Below are 19,665 nucleotides of genomic sequence, written 5' to 3'. Positions count from 1 at the left end.
ACATGCAATTAGGGGTCACATGTCTTTTGCCAGGGACCATCCACCTTGTTTTTTGAAACGGAGTCTCCCACTGACATAGAACTTAGCTATTAGGCTGGGCCAGCCAGCCCAGCCTTTTGTTTTGCTACATACAGTCTGAGGCCCTGAACTCAGGCCCTCCTCATGCTTGTGTGGTACGATGAGTCCACGTGGGTAACAGAATTTATTAAGATATAAATTGAGGAAATACACTCATGAATACAGAACAGAGTAAACAACAGAAGTCGTCCTCTGATCTGACTGGGAGTGAATCTACCTCGCAGGCAGGAGCAGGGGGAAGGGCATGTGACCCTTCTTCAACTCCTTATAAGAGGTCACGGACTACGGCAGGAAGCACCGCCTCCTTTGGGCTCTATAGCCCAAGGTCATGGGCAGCGCAAATATTGCAAATACCGCTACAACAAGCATTTTATTGATGGACCCATCTCTCTAGTCCCGGAGCCTCTTCTTAATTGCACTGATGTAGTGATGCACTGGGTTCATGATGGCCAGACCCAGAGTAAGTCCTCTGTATGCGGCAGTGGTGGTGTTAAGGGATGGGGAGGAGACGGAGTGATGGAATCAGGAGCAAAGGTCAGTGTCTTACGGGTTTTTTTTCTTGCTATGAAGAGACCTCATGACCATGGCAGCTCTTATAAATGAAAACATTTAATTGAGACACTCACTTACACTTTCAGAGGTTCAGTCCATTTTCATCATGGCAGGGAGCATGTTGGCGTGCAGGCAGACGTGGTGCTGGAGCTGAGAATCCGACAGAGGTAACAGGAAATGGAAGTGGCTGTCACACGGAGGGAAGCTGGAGCACAGGAGTCCTCCAAGCCCGCCCCCACAGTGACACACCTCCCAATAGTGCCACTCCCTTTGGGGGGCCATTTTCTTTCAAGCCACTACAGTTGGCTAAGAGCCACATCCGATGAGGACAGGGCTAAGTCGTGGAGAGTCTCGCAGGCTGCCTGTAAAACCGTGGGTCTGCTGAGCCGCCTACGGGTTTACCACACACATCCCTTCAAGTTTCCAACCTGTGCAGCTAACTATTTCAGCCCCCTGCAGTGCAATTCTCCAAATCTGAGGACCACACCCATCTTTGATTCTTTGTGTTGTTCTTTGAATCAGATCCTCCTCTACCTAAGGGACTTTCTCCTTTTTTTCCCCAGCCTACCCTCTGATGTCACTCATAATGTACCATCCACAATGTTCCCATGCCTGGCCTTGCATGAGACTCCTCCCTCTCTCTCCCACCCCTTCAGCAGCTCTTAGGCCCCAGGTCCTGCAGGTCTGGAGACAGCCCACCAACACACATACTAATGTTGGTTTCTTCTTTATTTTAGATTTTTAAATTTTATTTTATGTGTATGAGCACTTTGCCTTCACGAATGTGTATGTGTGTGTGTGTGTATCACATGTGTGTCTGGTGCCCCAAGAAGTCAGAAGAGGAGTTTGATCTCCTAGCATTGGAGTCACACATGGTTGTGAACCACCATGTAGGTGTTGGGAATCAAACCTGGGTCCTCTGCAAGAGCAGTAAGTGCTCTAAACAGCTAAGTCATCTTTCCGGCCCCTCAATGCTTGCTTCTTGGCTTTCTTGACCCTACCTAATCACGTGACCATGGCAAGTTATTTATCTTCTCCAAGCTTTGTTTTTCTTTCCTCTCAAATGGTAAAAACATCAAGATCTATGCTATGGATCTACCACGAGGAAAAACTGCTGTAAGGTTTAGAACGAACGTGGTGTGGCTGAAGGAAGCGCTCAGTAAATGTTTTCAGAGAGGGTTTTAAGATGTGCATTTTGGCCTCAGCAAACTCCTACTGTTCTTCTGCTTTTGTATGTTCGAACTTCCAGCTGACAAACCGTTGCTCTCTAAGGCCAAGGTTTATTCAGCAGCCTGGACTGAACGGTCCTCTCTTTGAAGGATGGCTCCATCCCCAAATTAAAAGTTCTTGCTCCCTTCTTTGTGCATGGAAACTCTCCCCAGGACCCCCAGTCCAAGCCTTCATGATTGTTTTCTGTTTCCTGTTGCACTTACATGCATTTCCCCCAAGGCAGCTGGCTGCCCTCAATCTTTTCCTCTCTCCTAGGTCTATAACACACTTACAATGATGCAATCCGTTGTTTTACATTATTCCCTGACGCTGGTTACATCAGGCTGCCTGGAACACTCCGCGAGGTGGTGATTTTATGTGATTTGTTTGTGCGGCAGCTCAAAGCCTAGTGCTTGAGTGTCGCCCCATTCCCAGCAACCTCACCCCAAGTTCCTCAACAGCAAGACTGTCCAATTTGCTGCATCTCAAATACGTCCCCTTCCTGACTGATTCTGCCTTCATCCACCATTGCTCTTGTTTGTCTGCTCTCGTCCTCAAGGAAGACAAGCTCTCCCATTTCTTCTCAGTCCCTCTCTGAAATCTACCTTCCCCAGTCCCAGCGTTTTCCCTCTGAGTTCCTGAGTAATCTGTTCTTTTCCCTCTTATGTACACCTCTGGAAAGAGCTTGCTTTGGAGTCACGTGGACCTGCTAGGGAACCTTGGGTCTTACCAGCTTCGAAGTGGGTCTGTTTATTCTACTTCTCTAAGCTTTAGCTTCTTTCTGCCTTTTCCTTCCCCTTTCTCCCCATTCTTCTTTCCTTTTCCTCTCTCCCCCTCTTATCCCATTTAGCTCAGGCTGGTCTCGAACTCACCATATAGCTGAGGATGACCTTGTCCTACCTCCACCTCTTTTGTGCTGGGGTTATGGAATTACAGATGCATGCCACCACACCCACTTGTATGCACTGCTGGAGATGGGAACTAACACTCTACCTACCTACCCAGCCAGACCACCAGCCCCTTTAGTCCCTGCCTTTGGAGAATGAAGAAGATATGCTATGAATGAATGAAGAGATGCTACCTACTACTGATCGACATTGTTGTGCGGATAAATTCAGCTGGGCTTTTGCAAAATCTCAAACCAAGAGCCTGAGGTACCATACAGTTCTGTCACCTAACTCCTAAATGAGTAAAAATAAAACCCTTGCCTTTCATAGCGCCAGCAGCTGCTATCAGGTAAGAATCCTGCTTTCCACGCTCGCACGGTCGACCCTCTGTCTCACCGTCGTGATTCTGTGCTCAGGCCACTTTTTCTGCCTTCCTTTCAAGCCTTTCTTTAACTCCCCTTTACTCAACACATCTTTCCTCATCATACCAACATTTTTGTGCACTCTAAACCATCTCGAGAGCAAGCGGAGAAACTCTGGTCTCACGGTTCCTTTTATGCTGTCTGCTCTCCGTTTCCCCTTCCTGAACGGATGCTTCCCACTTCCTCTTCTCCATTCACCACTGTACCTAGCACAGCACAGCCAGGGCTGCAGCACACCTCCGACTCAGTTCATACCGCATCGTTGCTGCATCCACCCCACCTTCTCACTCTCCGTCCAGCTTGACCTCTAGGAGGCATTGCACACAGCGGCCACTTCCTCCTCGGTGCAGAGTTCTTCTCCCTTCTGGCCTTCTGCAGTGCCGTGCCAGCCCTCCACCTCTCTGGCTCTTCCAAGGTCTCTCTGTGTATGCCTGTCTGAAAGGCAGGCCCAGTCAGTTTGATCTCTTACTAACTACCGATCGTTCTAAAGCATTTCACATTGCTCTAACACGCGTTTTACAGTTCTCGTCTTTGTGCGTACGGCTCTCTCTTCCGGAAATCATCTTCTCCATCACCCTTTTCCTTCTTTCACGTTACTTCCTTCTCCTTCACTTCCCCCAGCAGCTGAGGAGTGTCTCCTTGCAGGTCTTTGTTCTCTCCTCAGCCCTGGCCCATTTAGGGTTCTTTCACAGCACCTTGTACTTTCCAACCATATAACTTACCCACCATATCATGATCGTCATAACCATGTTTTCTTCTTGTCTCAATCTACCTTTGGATGGTGTATCGGTGACTTTTCTTATTGCTGTGCGAAGTAGCTGGCGAAAACAACTTAAGGGAAGGTCTGTTTGGACTTACGGTTTGAGGGCATAGCCTAGGGTGGTGAGGAAGTCATGACGTCAGAAGTGTGAGGTGGCTGATCATATTGCATCCTTACTCGGGAAGTAAAAAGAGACAACTGTTCATGCTCAGCCCACGGTGTGTAGAATACCTCATTGTGTCTGCTCTCTGCCCCTGTGGCAGGGTGCATGCATGAATCAATAAAAATGGAATTGTCATTTCAGGGGCCTGGCAGTCAATGACCTTAATCTCTAATGCTGTGTGTTCTCAGGTGGGAGGTCAGGCGAGTTGCTTCTCAGCTTCCACATCCTTCTCTGTAAGCTGGGAGTAGGAGTGCCGCATCAGGGAGCACACTGCAGGTGTAAGCTTTTCTAATCGCCCCAGGACCCACCAACGCTGGGATCTAGGTGAAGAGAGATAGGGTCTGTGCCCCACAGAGCTGGCATTCCTTAACAGAGCTGATGACCAATACCAGGGGGGAAGTGGAATGTAATAATTTTTTATCTGCGACTACATTTACTGGGTCTTAAGCACCTGTTTTCGTTTAGAAGAAAACAAAACAGCAAACTTGAACTCTCCCATTTAAGGACTCTAGCTACCTCTGGCTTCCAAACAGCCACGAGTGCTTCTAAATTGGTGAGTCTCAATCTGTGGTTCATGACCCCTTCAGGGTCAAAGGACTCTTTCACAGGGATTGCCTAAGACCACCAGAAAACACAGACATTTACATTCTGATTCATAACAGTAGCAAATTTGCAATTATGAAGCAGCAACAAAAATAATGCTGTGGTTGGGGGTCACCACAACATAAGGGACTGTATAAAAGGGTCTTCGCAGCATTAGGAAGGCAGAGAACCACTTAGATAAATGCACAGTTGAAGTCATCCATGTTCCGTGTCTCAGCCCTCTCCCTGACTGCAGAGGAGAGTGTGCAAAGATGAGGCAGAGACCGACCACACGCCCATTTGTGATGTCTAAGAGTACATCGCGTTGAGGTTTAGAGTGGTACATGGGGGCTGTGAAGAACTGGGGGGAGGGAGGAAGAAAGGGCCTTGAAAGGGTTGGTCAAAAGGTGTAGTTCCAAAGGAGTGAGAAGTTCCAGGGTGCAAGTGCACAGTAGGGTGACTGTATATTATACAGGCCAGACATGATGCCTCACACCTGTAATCCCAGCACTTTCGAAGCTGAGACAGGAGGATTGCTATGCGTTTGAGGCTGGTTTGGGAACATAGTGGGTTCCAGGTCAGCCTTGGCTAACAGGCAAGACTGTCTCTAAACCAAACCAAAACAAATGTGTTGTACATTTTTAAAAGTTAAAAGTATTCTGAAAATTTTTACCACCCAGAAAAGGTAAGTATGTAAATGCTCAGTTTAAATGTTATACAATGTATAGAACAAATATTATCTCATCATTATGTATAGTTTCTATGTTTTTATGCTCAGTTAAAATTATTTTATTAAGAAAAATAATCCCTTCAGGGAAAAAAGATGGGGGTGTGTGTGGGGAGACTCTGATCCTTGGGTCTTCCTGTGTCCAGTATAGGTGACTGCTCAGAGTCCTCCCTTGCTGACCCAGTCCCTTCTGGGATCTGAGGGTGACTGATGTTGTCTCCCCATCTAACCTCTGCTTGTAGCTCCCACCACAGAGGACCATCTGTAACAGTGTCTCCTGGAGTGCATGCTTGTAACCAAATCTGAGTTTACTCCGGGGCATCTGGAAATGTCCATGTTTCCTCCATGAAGAACTTTGAGGGTATAGAATGTGGGAAGGGGTCAGTAATTTTATGATTTGTTCTCTGATGTATCCTTTTGGAGCCCACTAGGTTTTCTAGTGGCTGTACCCAGCAGGACTGCATAAGAGGTTGATTAGACCATGGGCCTGGGTACCAGGTGACTGTAACTAGCAAAGGGGAGGTCTTTTGCCCCACCCCTTGGCATTGTTATAAATAGACCTTTGGAATAAAGTTCTGGGCCGGTGAATAAGGATCCAGGCCCACCCGAGTCTATCCTGTGTTTTCTTTCTGTTTCTCTTCTCTCTATTTCTAACTAAGTCTCTTATCCCTCATTCCTCAAGAGTCCCTGGGGTAAATAAATGTGGGGGCTGGTCTGCCACAGTATCCCATCCAACTTTAGCCTGTAGTCTGTGCCTCTGGCAGCATCTTGAACAGAACTGTGCAGTCCACCAGTCTGAAACCCGTATCAAACAGTGTAAGTGATTCTCAGGCCTGAATATTGCGACTCTCCATTTCATTTCTTGGATTCCTAGCTTGCTGTGTTTCTATTGTTTTCTTGTAGAGGTTTGGCCTATGTAGGAGTGGGCATGGAAGGTACCCAGAACATCTCTCTCTCTCTGGAACCTAAATCATAGTATTCTCTTCTTCCTCCCCGGGCACAGGAAGATTTTTAGCTTCATCCTGCCCAGGGTGAAGGAGCCTTGTATGATATTCTGCTTTCTCCTCTGGGTATGTCCTGGGCCTTGCCTGTGGTACTGACTCAAGCCAGTCATCCCATGCAGTGAACAATAGCGTCCCTTCAGTGCAGAAACCTCCAGGATGGGATGAAAAAATCACAAACCCACCTTACTTGGCTTAAACACTTTAAGGCAGCCCTCCATGCTTAGATCTGTGATTCAAAGCTTAGCTCTGGGAGCCCCATGAAAATGCTTCTCTTTCTCAAGTCCCTGGCTCTTGCTGTAAAAGGTTGTGTAGCTTTTATGACTGTTGTTCTAGTGTGGACATTGAATAAACATTTTAGGGCCAGTAAGACGGCTCAGTGGGCAAGGATGCTTGTCATGCAGACCTAATGACCTGAGTTCAATCCCCACAACCCACATAAAAGTGGATAAGAAAACGAACTCCACAGAGTTGTCCTCTGACTACCACATGACACACTACACATTACCCCCACACATTATACAAGCACACAGAACAACAACAACAGTAATAATAATAACATTTAAAAATAAATGCTTAAAATCACATGGCACCACCAATCCACTGAGTTGTCTTGGCTAGTGTCCTTTCCTGGCATATGCCAGTGATTATCAGATGCCCATGTCATTGATGACATAGAATTAAGAAGTACTGGGGCCTGGGAGAAAGCTCAGTGGGTAAGACTGCTTTCTTTGCAAGGATAATGACCTGAGTTCAAATCCCCAGCATTCATGTTACAGGCCTGGCCTGACTGGACATACCTGTAGCCTCAGAATTGGTGAGGAAAGATAGTTGATTCCTGAGGGCTTGCTGGCCTTAGGAATCAACTTAGAGAAACTGGCATCAGCCTCAGTGAGAGACCGTCTCTAAAGACACCCACCCTCCTGTTCTGGTCCCAGCATGCCCATTCACAGATGTGTATACCTGCACACTCAGGTGAATGCAACACACACACACACACACACACATGAGAGAGAGAGAGGGGGGGGGGGGGGGCTGTTGAGCTAGGATTAGCTGTGCAAGCCTGTCACCTCAGTCAAGCCTCACCCAGGAGGCTGAGGCAAGAAGTTTACAAGTTTGAGCCCTGCTCGGGCTATGGAGTGAATTAAGGGCCATTGACAAAATAAAAAGGAGGGGAAATGCCATATACATCAGGGGCAGAGCACTTGCATGGTGTACGAGAGGACTGGGTTTAATGCCCAGTACCAAGAATGGTAACATGAACTTTATAACAGAAATAAAAATGGCCATTGAGTCATTTTCTTAACCAGTTTGGCGCCTTGTTCTAGGGTGCTCTTCACTTTGAGGACACTTTCTCGAAAGCTGCCATTATCATTCCGACAGAAGAGAGTGGGTCAAGAGTTGAAACAGTTGATTACAAAACTTTTTCAAATAAAATCGCTACTCCAAGTACAGGCTATAAACAGCTGTCTTATCCCTCCCCCGCTTAGCTGTGTGGATGGAAACATTGCTTGGCAGTACAGATGACATTGATTAGTAAGAGGAAAGGCTGCCTTAGCCATTAGATAAATTGGCAGGAAAATTACAATCAACCTCAATTAAAGCATCTAATCTGGGTCAGCGAGATGGTTTAGCAGGTAAATGCACCCGTTACAAAAGCTTGATGGCCAGAGGATCTTCTCCAGGACCCACATGGGAAAGGAGAACTGTCTCCTGCAAGTTGTCCTTACACACACACACACACACACACACACACACACACACACACACACTAAACGTAATCTTAAAAACTTTTTAAAAATCTAATTTGATAGGCAAATTTCAACGTAAAAATGAATAGACTAGAACACCAAATACATGTCCTCAGGAGTTTCCTAAAAGAGATATCTGTCCACGTAGCAGACTGTATTATGGACTGAATTTCTGTTGGGTGTGTTTCTGATCATGGTAAAGGGTTGGCTCTGAGACATTTATGTCCCTGTCCAATTTGTCTTACAACTGCCCATGTCTTCTCTCTGGTGTGGACTCGGCTTAGGGCAGAGACTGTAAAGTGCCTATGACCTTAGCCTGATGAGCAATCCAGGCTCATCGGCTGACCTGCGGCATCGATGGACAGGCAGGGTCAATCAGAAGTGACCAAGCTTGCCCACTGCTGTCATTACTACGAGATTTTAAACAACTCTCTCTGATACTTCACACTGGTCCTTGGATGAGAAGCCTGGCTTGCTCTGAGGGTAGCTGTGTGTCATTGAGGGGTGGGGTTGTGTATGGAAGAGCCGCAGGCTGTACAATGAGGACACCATCATAATAGTACCATTGTTCCTTCATCTGCAGTCTTCAGACTTAAGCTTCTTCTCTCCTGTCTTTTCCCACCTCTTTCCACACCCGTAGATGGAGTGGCGGCCTTCCGTGCCTTCCTGAAAACGGAGTTCAGCGAGGAGAACCTGGAGTTCTGGCTGGCCTGTGAGGAGTTCAAGAAGACCAGGTCGACTGCAAAGCTGGTCTCCAAGGCCCACAGGATCTTTGAGGAGTTTGTGGATGTGCAGGCTCCGCGGGAGGTGCGTTGGTCATGGCAACCGTCTCCTGAGGTCTTGGAGGGCATTTGAGCCAAGCCCACGGGATTTCCTCCTGACCCCAAGGGACCTCCCAACTCAGGTGGATTCTGATGAGAAAGTGGTAGCTTTTGAGGAGTGGAAGGTCAAGGTTTTCATGAAAGGAGTCACCTTAGGAGTGTTTTTGCTGTTTGCCCGACACGTTAGGCAGGCTGTGTTCCCCCGTGATTTCACAAGAGTGAATTCCCGGGAGCCCATGTCTGTTTTCCTATTAAAAGTGGCACAGGGGTGGCTGGAGTGACTCATCGAGTAAAGGCACCTGCTGCCAAGCCTGGTGACCCGAGTGTGACATCTAGAACCCACATGGTAGAAGGAGAGACATGACTCCTGCAAACTGTCCTGGGACCAGTGAGCGCGCGCGCGCGCACACACACACACACACACACACACACACAATAAAAAGCTCTCAAGGGCAGCATAACTTAATGGAATAAGTACCCTCTTTTAAAGGACTTTGTCTACCATCTCAGTTCTACCACTGTGTGTGACCGTCTTTAATTTATTCAACCTCTCTGATCCTCAGTTTCCCCAATGTAAGAGAGGATAATGCCACCCACCTCTCAAGGTTACTCTACGGGTTAGAGGTAAAGCCCCTACTGAGTGTTTGCCGTTGCTCATAAATGAATGTTTATAGTCACTTTCCTTGCTGTATTATAACTGTGTCTAGCTGTTCTGAGTTTTAATCCAGCATGTCTCTTCAGAGGGTTTAGCTGATGGACAGTTTGCTATCTGTATTGAGGTGCAACTTTGACTCGGGGTGTGAGATCTTTACAAGCTGGGCAGAATGCTACTGGCCCCTAATGGTGACATACAGAGAGATGTGTGTTTACCAGGGTCTGTCTATACTGGGCATCTGTTGGCCTTGGTGGTTAAGGAAGAATGAGAGAGAGAGTTTAGAGGAACCTTCATTAACAACTGGCTTGAGACTCACCTTAGTGTGGTATGAAGATTCTTGATTGGGATTTGTTGCCTTGAGAATTCTTGGCACGGTTCTGGTACTAAATCCACATATTTTAGACAAGCTGTGTAGTCTCTCTTTTCTACCCTTACCATCATCATCATCATCATCATCATCATCATCATCATCTCATCAAGACATGGCCTCTTTACATGATGCTGGCTGTCCTGGAACTCACTATGTAGCCCAGGCTGGCCTTGAACCCACAGAGATCCACCTGCCTCTGCCTCCCTAGTGCTGGGATTAAAGGCGTGCGCCACCAAACCCAGCTGGTCTCTCTTTTCTTCACTCACCTTATTGACAACTTAAGACTATCTGGACTTCAGACTCCCCAGCCTTCCTGCTGGAATCCCAAGGAATGAACCCCATAAAAAGCAGTTTGAGAAGCATCCCTGACTCTGAAGATGTGAGATACCGCCATTGATGGTTGTTCTGTAGCTTGGGCCCACTGTCCAGTAGGTGCCTTGGCCTCTGAGGGCCGGTGACCTTGCTCTCTGTTTGTCTCTCCAGGTGAATATCGATTTCCAGACCCGAGAAGCTACGAGGAAGAATGTGCAGGAGCCATCCCTGACTTGTTTTGACCAAGCTCAGGGAAAAGTGCACAGCCTCATGGAGAAAGACTCTTACCCCAGGTTCCTGAGGTCCAAAATGTACTTAGATCTGCTGTCCCAAAGCCAGAGGAGGCTCAGTTAGACCTCGGATGGAGACTCTCAGAAGTCACCGGCTTTCCCTGCTCCTTGCTGCCAAGACCATATTCTAACGTGAAATGCCATAGGTGTTGAAAGGCGCTGGGGTTTGGGGTGGGGTTGGGGGTGACGAGGGAATGAAGGGCTGTTCCAAAGTCGGATCCAGCTGCTGGAGCTGGGACTCTTCCATTCCCCCAGATTTATGTTTTGGTTAGAGGTAACTCTGCTGCTGACATCCTTCTCTGGGTGGGCCAGTAACTGGCCCTTCATATGCCTTCCATCATCTCCGCTGAGGAGGCAGATTCACTGTGCCGGGCTATTTGTAAATAATGCAAGTGCAGTTCCCATCACCTCCACACCACGCCCTCTTCAGTAGGATTCCTGATCTTCACCTTGCCCTTTACCCAAGGGAGGAGTAGCAAGAAGACTCAGGTTCTCACTTAAAGGATTCCCTGTCACAAACCAGTGGCCCAACCTGAGTACCCGGACCTCACAGTTTAGAAGAGAGGTCTCTCTGGAATTTCAGATTCCTAGGTGGGCAGGCAACCTCTGACGAAGGACATATTCCCCAGAGTTGGCTGTGTCTTCTGTTTCCACAGGAGCAATATGAGAGTCTGGGGTCCCTTCTTAGCCGAAGGAATTCAATGAACTTCCTTACACTTGCAACTCCAGAAAAAGGGTCTTGGGAGAGTTCTCTCATGACTTCTAAGTGGAGCTGTCCTTTTGAAAAGATAGAGACTGTGGATCTTCTTCAATTGATCAAGAACTTCTCTAGAAGCTGGGGTGACCTGGGAAGGTAGCATCAGTGGACTGGTGTTCAATGAGGCTCCATGTAACCTGTCCATCACCTGCTGTGTTCTGTGCCCCGTGGCATCACACATCCCTGGGCTCTTAGGATGAAAGACAGTTTGGCAAAGGGAGGTAAATCCCATAGCATGACAGCTTTCCTAGTGCCTGACGCTTTCCTGTCCCCACTTCCACGCAGGCCCTGTGACTATGGTGGGGGAGAATGGGACCTCAGGCTCAAACTGTCACTGCAGCTTGCTTCCTGGGTGTACTTTCTTAGAAAGGGACCACTCTTGGCTATTGAGAGATAGCCGCCTTCTTGGTCTCTGGGCTTTGACACTGAACATGAACTGAGAGGATCACTGTGAACACCAGGCTGTGGAAACTTTCCTACAATGCTTGTGTGGTACCCTGGGGTATCTTGGAAATCTCTTGGAGGAGGTGTGAGCAGCTTGGAATCTCTGCAGTTATCCAGAAGACATCTGACCCTGCCATCTCCTACAGTGACAGGGAGATGAATCTTCAGCAGAGAGACCAGAATGTGGAAGATGAGCCTGGGAGCTGCTGGTCTCTGGGTGACCTGAGTCACAGAGGCTGTGGTGGAGGCACGGCTGGGAAAATTCACCACTTGTCAACTTGGGCTCATTGAAGAGCCACAGACTTTTCAGCTCCAGGGAATGAAATAGTCTGTGGCCAGGCTGCCCTGGAAAGTAGGTGTTGGAAGGCTGGGATGACACTTTCTTTTGTGGGATCCTAGCCCTTCTGAGATATTCCTGGGTTTGAATTCTGGTCTCAGAGAATCAGTTCCTTCCTTGGTTGCACTCAGACAAGGCTAAGAAGGCCCTTGAGTCCTATCACGTTAGTGCCAACTGTTCTCCTACTGGTATAGCGTCCTCTGTGAGTGGCTGTTGGTGTCTGTGTGTGAACCTCCAGGAGAGGAAGAAACAAAACAAAACAAACACAAAACCCATTTCCTAGACCTCACACCGAAGAGATCCATGGCAGTCACAGTTAGTAAGAACTCTGAAGGTTCAAATGGCATTCTTAGTTAGATCAGATAGCTTGCCCCACCCCGAGACAAAAATATTCTTAGCTAAAGCTGCCAGAATTAATGTACTGATTAAATTCTCTAACAGGGTATTTTAAATATTGTTTACATATGAAATGTGCATCTGATGCAGATGCTACTATCCAATATGAGGTGCGTATAAGTTGGACCTGCAGTGATGGGGATGCCCTGGGAGGGGCTTTCTCACCAATTCCGCTATCCCAACGCAAGAAGACTCCATACTCATTGGGTGGCACCCTCATTCGGGGGCCTAGAGTTCTTGCCAACTGTTGGTAGAAGGAAGGCTGCAGACAGTGATGTCGGGACACCCTGGTGACACATGGGAAGTACAAAGGACCAAGTTTGAGTACCCTGAATTTTGGAGCTAGATAGACAAGGGCACGTGAGTTTGTCTGTGGAGAGAAGCAGATAGTTCTATTTATGGTACTCCCATGGAGCATCTCGTTCGTGTGTGTGTGTGTGTGTGTGTGTGTGTGTGTGTGTGTGTGTGTGTGTGTATTGTGAGTCTTGGGTAGTACACTGCAGACATGATCTTCCCATGTGGCTGGCTTTCCACACACCCTGTCTCCCCTGCTTCTCCCAGAAGGCAGAGTATCTTGCTCTGATACCTCCACTTAGGCACTTTTTGTCATGTTCACCCAGATTTTGGTCTGTGATAAGACAGAGAAATGTTTACAACATCTAGAGCAATATCCAAGCATACCTCATTTCTGAGCTTCTGTGTCTCCTGGTCCCCTCCCCTCATTTCTTCCTCTGCCAGCCTCACCCACATCCCCAGCTTGTCATCTCAGATACCACTTCCATCTCATGTCTTCCTTTGCTCCAGTCACACGGAGTGTGCTGATGACTGGCCCCGAACTCAGGCAAGCCCCGCCAGCAGGACACAGTGCTGTGGCTTTCCATCCCTGAGTGGCGTCCAGGTGGGTCCCATTGAGTTCACTTAGTTTGGTTCTGGTTTGTGGTTTGTGTTGTTCTTCCGGACTAAGGAGATCCCAGTCACTGACAACGGGAGCACTCTGGATGGATGGGGAGTAATTCTCGGAGGCAGTATTTATTATTAAACATGAGCGTGAATGATAGGGATCACCTTGGAAGCCCCTTACAAGTGCTAATCCCCAGGTTCCACACTCAGAGATGCTGATCCTATAGAGTTAGAGAAAGGACCCATAAATCAACATAAAAGGAAAAAAAAAAAAAAAAACCAAACCAAAGCTCCTGGGTATGTAATGGCCTGTGGGCATTGGATGAAGATGGCCCAAGCCAGAGGTTTTCAATCTCACCGCTCACTAGGCTTAGAGCAGTTTAATCTGAGGGGTCTGGTGGGATCCAGGTAGCGGTAGTTTTTATCATTCCACTAGTGGTTCCAGTGTGCAGATGTGGTCAGGAAGCAGCAGCCTAAGGAAGAGGAGCAGAAGGGAGGGTAAAGCAGCAGTGAGGAGAAGGTCCAACAACCTGCCTGAATTCAAAAAGCACAATAATCAAGACACCTTGCCCGCTCTGCGGCTGACCCTTGGGGTGGGGTGGGGCTGCTTTGTGCCTCTCGGTCTAACTTGCTCCTTTGAGGTCCTGTTTGGGTTCATGCTCCATGCACTAGTTGGTAGCATGTATGCCAAGGGGGATGGCATAAAGGGGCACTTGATTGGGAGCCGTCTTGCCATGCTTCCCTTGCTGTTTCCACCGCGCTTCCTCCAGGCTTGCCTCGTGAGTTCTAACCCTGTTTATTTTCATAGACTCTTGCGTTTGGTCATTTTGTGTCAGGCTGTGCCTCTGAACCCAAGGCCATGCTATAGGGTAGCTGGAATATAGGTAGTGAGTGAAGAGTGTCTTGGTAGTAATGATTGTCACACAATGGCTTCCAAATTTCTCGGTGGAGAGTGTCCCTTCCTGGGGAGGATCAAATCTGGGGGGCTTTTCCAAGACCACAGTGAGGTGTGTTTTCCATGCTTCAAGCTCTCACCATTTTCTCTTTGGTCAGGCAGCTGGGAAGCTGCTGGTTGGCTCTGTTTCTGGTGCTTTCCCCAGGACTCGCCACTTGGAGAAACCAAAGCTGGGAAAAATCGAAACGCTCTGCCCAGGTGCTTGTCCTGGACTGGGCCACAAGCCCTGGACAATAGAGCAACTCTCTCTGCTGCGAGGGGAAATGCCTGAGAGCTGGGGGAGGGTGGCCAGGTGGAACCTGAGGAGGGAGGGGCAGGGCAGGAGAACCCCCCACCCCCTTCTACCAGCGTGGTAGTTACATCTCCGTGTCCCAGAGGGAAGGGTGAAGAGGAACACATCCATGGGCAGGATGGTCTTCTAGCAAGAACAACCCCAGAACGCTGCTGACCCTTGCCTTCGACCGACCAACTGTCTGCTCTCCTTAAATTCCTACCCTCCAGTTCAAACAAGAGGGATGGTACTGTCTTCACGCCTGGCACTGGAAGCCTGTGCCACCATATCACTTGGCATGAGACTGAGGAGGGAGAAGCCAAAAAGAGAGATGGCTTTCTGTCCCTGTGGCTTCTCAAGGAGTCTACAAGATGCTGTGGGCCACAATGGGGGACACCAGGATGGGACTACGGGCCTCACTAAGGTTTCGGGTTTCGGGTCCTGCCAATAAACTATCCATTTCTTGAACTTAAGCCCTCCACTCCCTCCCCTCTGCCATGTGCACTGGCCACAGTAGCCTTAGCTGGTCACTCAACGGAGCACAACAGATTTATAGCAGCTCACCTGCCATATAAACCGCTTGGCTGACGGAGTCCTCACTGAGTTGTTTCATTACTGTGTAGAGTGGAATACGTTCACCTATACACAGGCTGTGAGAACATAATAAACAAATCCTGAACAAGCTGCCCTTCGCTCTCTGCCCACATTTCTGGCCGTCTGACTCTTTATTATGAGGAAACTCTTCACACAACACGTGGACTCCCCAGGGGGAGCATGTGGCCCTGTCCTGCGGTGGCTGGCACGGGGCTGGCCACCAGGAAGAGTAGGGGGTGTGGGTAGACACGGGTTGGTTGAGAATGGTCTGGGGCTGCGTAGGGGTGGTTATGAGAGCGGCTGTGAAACTGTGAAGTGCTATACAAATGCCAGGTGGTATTTTTATTTGTGCTTCTTACGGCTTGAAAACGCAGGGAGAGAAAAGGCTGGGATGATTTGGAAGTTGGTTCAGCCGGGGCTGTCTGAAAAGCGCAGTGGGTTCATACTGCTTATAGCTGTAACTTGCTTTGTGCAGTGGCGTGTTCCTCAAAGGTGTTGTATTAGTCATCCAACCTTTGTGCCTGGTGTTCAGGCCCTGCTGAGGGGACAGGGGGGAGCGTGAGACAGACTCTGCCGGCAAAGGCTCATTCTTCAGGTGGGGTGAAGAGATGGAGATACATGAAACTTTAATAATCCAAATACACTGAAATCAAATTAAAACCAGACCAGAGAAGGTCCGGCTTTAGTGGAAAGTGGGTTTTTCTTCAAAAGTAAAACCTTGGAGCTGAATGAAAAAGGGGTTATTGTGCAAATGATGCCCTCCAACCCCGAGTTTACAGATCGGGAATAATGAATGGCAGACAGGGCTGCTGCAGGCTAGAACCCTCCCCGGGAATACATGTGATGGCTTCCTCTCTTTCCAGTTTTGCTATTTCTTCTCCTATCGCCAACTGAGATCTCCATCTCCTGTCACTGGGAGAGAGTGGAGGGGGGCAGAAGACGAGGTAAACGGAGGTAAAGGATAAAGTGACTGTGCCTGGTACGGCTGCCATCTAGCCCAGGCTGTGAGCGCTAAGCCTGAATGGACTCTGGTACATCCTGCTCATTCACTGGTAACCCTGGGTCCTCAATGAGAGTGACTTCCGCTCTGGCTGTGCCTGCTTCTTCCTGGACCATGTCCTGTGGTTGGGTGGCCCTGCAGTCTGCCTTCTTCCACAGGTCATAGGTTGACCCTGTATTGGCCTTGGAGAAGGATTCTTACAGCTCATCCACTCGGAATACTTAAGCCTGACAAAGCAGAAAGTGGGCTTTGTTTGGCACCCAGGCTCCTTAATCAGCGTAACACATCACTGACTTTCTAGACTGAAATCAGACCCCATCTCTGGGCCTCAGGCATTGGGGGGCACATGCCAGGCTCTTCAAGGGACCATGGAACCTGCTCCCTACTAGGGGTGAGGTTAGAGCTAGGTCCTCTCTCCTCTTCCTCCTCTTCACAGTTCTCAACAGCTTCCTCTATAAAGCTTCATGAAGTCTCTCCTACCTGTGGTCTTCTGCTCTTTGGACAGGGTCTAAGGACGCTCTCATGAGCTTTCTGCTCCCTCCCTTAATGGTGACTTGGTTTGGAACTGGCTTTTGCAGCTGAGTGCTTTTCCAAACTCTGACAGACAGTTCCTGCATGCGTAAGAGACTTGGGGGCGACACCTGGAGTTTCCTAACACATGGGATCCATGGGAAAAGTAAGTTCCACATCCACTAAGTGAGTGCTGTTGCCAGAGGCAAAGCAGGTCATCAGAGGAAGTGGCTTCTGTGGGAGTGTGCTTATCTGGGCAAGCATGCTTTAGCTGGTAAACATGGAGCTGCTATAACAAAACACCACAGGACAATAGAACTGTATGTTTGCTGTACCACCTCCTGTTTGGCCAAGTTCTAGGCCCTACTTCTGAGTTGCAATAGTAGAATAAAATTGTTTTATAAAAAGATATAAATCCCACCTGTCCATGCCTCACCCCATGGCACAGGAGACATCTGAGCCCACAGCCCAGGTCACGGTAGCTAAATGGGAAAGGCTACAGTCTAAGAGCTGCCTTTGATAGGGTCACAGCCACAAGCTCTTCCTAGAAGTTTGGATTCTGATGCTAAAAATACCTGGATTGGAATCCCAGTTTTTAACTTTCGAAAGGCGTATGAGCCTGGGGAAATTCTCACTTGTAAAACGGAAATGATAGCAGAGTCTTGGTTCTGCTATGATCAGTAAGTAGTTAGCACGAGAACAGCGTGGCATGCAGCAAACACAGTGTGCAATAAATGGGGTGTGCTCTCAGGCGGGAATCATTAGAAATCATGAGGCAACCCTTTTCTCCTTTTGTAACTCATTTGCTTCTGGTTTGAGTATGAAAGAGAACCATGACCAGTGTGGCAGCTTAGGAGGTAAAGGACAGATCCACAAAGTTGACTGTGAATTCTCTCTCTCTCTCTCTCTGTTTTTTTTTTTTTTTTTCCAGAGCTGAGGACCGAACCCAGGGCCTTGCGCTTGCTAGGCAAGCGTTCTACCACTGAGCTAAATCCCCAACCCGACTGTGAATTCTCACACATATAACAGCAATAAATAATAATAAAAGAAAACCAGGAAAGCCAATGCTACTACAAAACCAACGCCTCATCCCTTCTTTGCTACGTTAGACTCCCCAAGGGCAGAAACTGTCTTCCCCATTCTTTGCTCTAGTCCCTAAATATTTACTGAAAGAGGCTTGAATCCACAAGTGCTTGAGGGAGGCACTCCTTACAGCTTAGATGCTAGTATAGTTTAGGGGTGGAGGCGAGAACTCTAAATCCTGGAACTCCTTGTCTCTTACAAGGCTTATCCTTCCATTTTACAAGCGTTGGCACCTGCCAACGTTAAGCACCTGCCAGATGAATGTAGGTGGCTGCCTATTTACAAGCCAGAAAAACAAAAGGAGACCATTGGGAGTCAAGAGCTTGGCTGAGTGATTTGGGTGCTTTGTTAGCTGGATCCCTGCGCGACTGGCCTATGAGACAGTGCATTGGTTTGCTAGGACTGTCGAAACAAAATACCATGGACGGCATGGCCGAGACAGCAGAACTTTATTGTCTCATAATGCAGGAGCTAAAAGTTCAAGATCAAGGTACTTCGAGGCTGGTTTCCATGAGGTAACTCTCCTGGACTTGCTGATGGCCATTTGCTTGATGCTGGGAGGAGGTTCATCCCTGAGCTGCAGGCTTGAGTCAGTCATGTCCCTGTACCCTCCTTCAGGCACTAATGCCAGCCTTGTAGGAACCAGAGGTGCTGACTTTCTCCAGAGGTAGCTGATGGGAGAACACAGGGGATTTGGAGCTAGACAGGCCAGAGACTCAACACTAATCCTGTACCAGACACCGTGGAAGGCTCTTGACTTCAGAGCATTTGATTTTATTTATCTTGCTTAAATTATGGAGCTACTTACATTCATTTGGTATCAATGCTTATAAAGCGGAAAGTCCTCAAGAGCCAAGGAGCTCCTGGAGTCCCCTCCTCTTCTCATGAGGACAGTTGCCATAATGGATTATAGATGTGTCCTTATTGTGTCACTTTGATTTCATTGCCCCCTTAAAAGTCCTGTTTCCAAATTCTGAGCTCCTAGGTGTTGGGTGTCATCATTGTATATTTAGGAGAAAGCAATTCAGCCCATGATCAGGTAGATGCTGTGATTAGCCCTGAGAATAAAATGGAAGCACAGATAGGTTGTATGATGTCCCCAAGATGACACAGGGTGGAGCTGGCAGAAGTGGGCTTTAGAATCCTGGCACTCTAAATCCAGAGTCAACATCCCAATGTCTACAGTGCTGTGGACAGGAAGTTCCTCAGGGGAAGAGGTGGGTGGAGGCAGTACAAGTGGGTATGTTCTGGGGGAGCTTGGGATGCTAGAGCTAAGCTGCTCATGGGAAGGGGACAGATGAGTGTACATCAGTGTGGGCTCACTAGAGCAGAGATGGGGCACTTCTCTGTCTTTTGTTCACTCCGAAGTTTGGTCTCCTGGTGGAAAATGACTATGGTTGAAAGACCTGCTGCAAAGCCTGCTTGAGATAGGATTGGCCAATTATGTGCCAGGCTGGTCTCTGGCAATCAGTGCAGACGTAGTCACCGAGTTTGATTTGTTTCTGTCCTGTCCTTTATGCTGTCTCCATTAGCTCATCAGTCTGTCCCCCACAGCACGTCAAGGGTACCACATTCTTTTTAGGGAGGCTGAGTCACAGCCCTGTCCACAGCCTGAGGACATGTGGTTCCATCTCCCTCATCTGCTGTGAAAAGGCACATCCCTGGTGTGCAGACCAAAATTCTATCTCCATCTCTCGGGTATTAATATTAGCCTTGTGGGCATGTCTAGGGGCTGGATCTCCCCAGAGGCAGCTGGTGGGAGAACACAGAGGATTTTGATCCAGAGGCAGGAGACTGAATACTGATACTGTCTAGGACCCCGGGGAAGGTACTTAGCG

General features: G+C 48.3%; 1 protein-coding gene across 5 annotated transcripts in view; it reads left to right on the top strand.

The window, feature by feature from the left end:
• Rgs8 (regulator of G protein signaling 8) overlaps positions 1-15,323 on the top strand; it is a 42,999-nt gene extending 27,676 nt beyond the window's left edge. For all 5 annotated transcript variants that reach the window (XM_036202171.1, XM_036202175.1, XM_036202174.1 and 2 more), the window contains exons 5-6: positions 8,773-8,939; positions 10,462-15,323. In XM_036202171.1, the coding sequence (XP_036058064.1) occupies positions 8,773-8,939; positions 10,462-10,644 (350 nt within the window). In that variant the 3' untranslated portion in view covers positions 10,645-15,323. The remainder of the gene's footprint in view (positions 1-8,772; positions 8,940-10,461) is intronic.
• Positions 15,324-19,665: the final 4,342 nt, after the last annotated feature.

The sequence above is a fragment of the Onychomys torridus genome, chromosome 11, assembly GCF_903995425.1.
Source record: "Onychomys torridus chromosome 11, mOncTor1.1, whole genome shotgun sequence".
Classification (NCBI taxonomy): Eukaryota; Metazoa; Chordata; class Mammalia; order Rodentia; family Cricetidae; genus Onychomys; species Onychomys torridus.
This window is presented reverse-complemented; position numbering and strand designations above follow the sequence as displayed.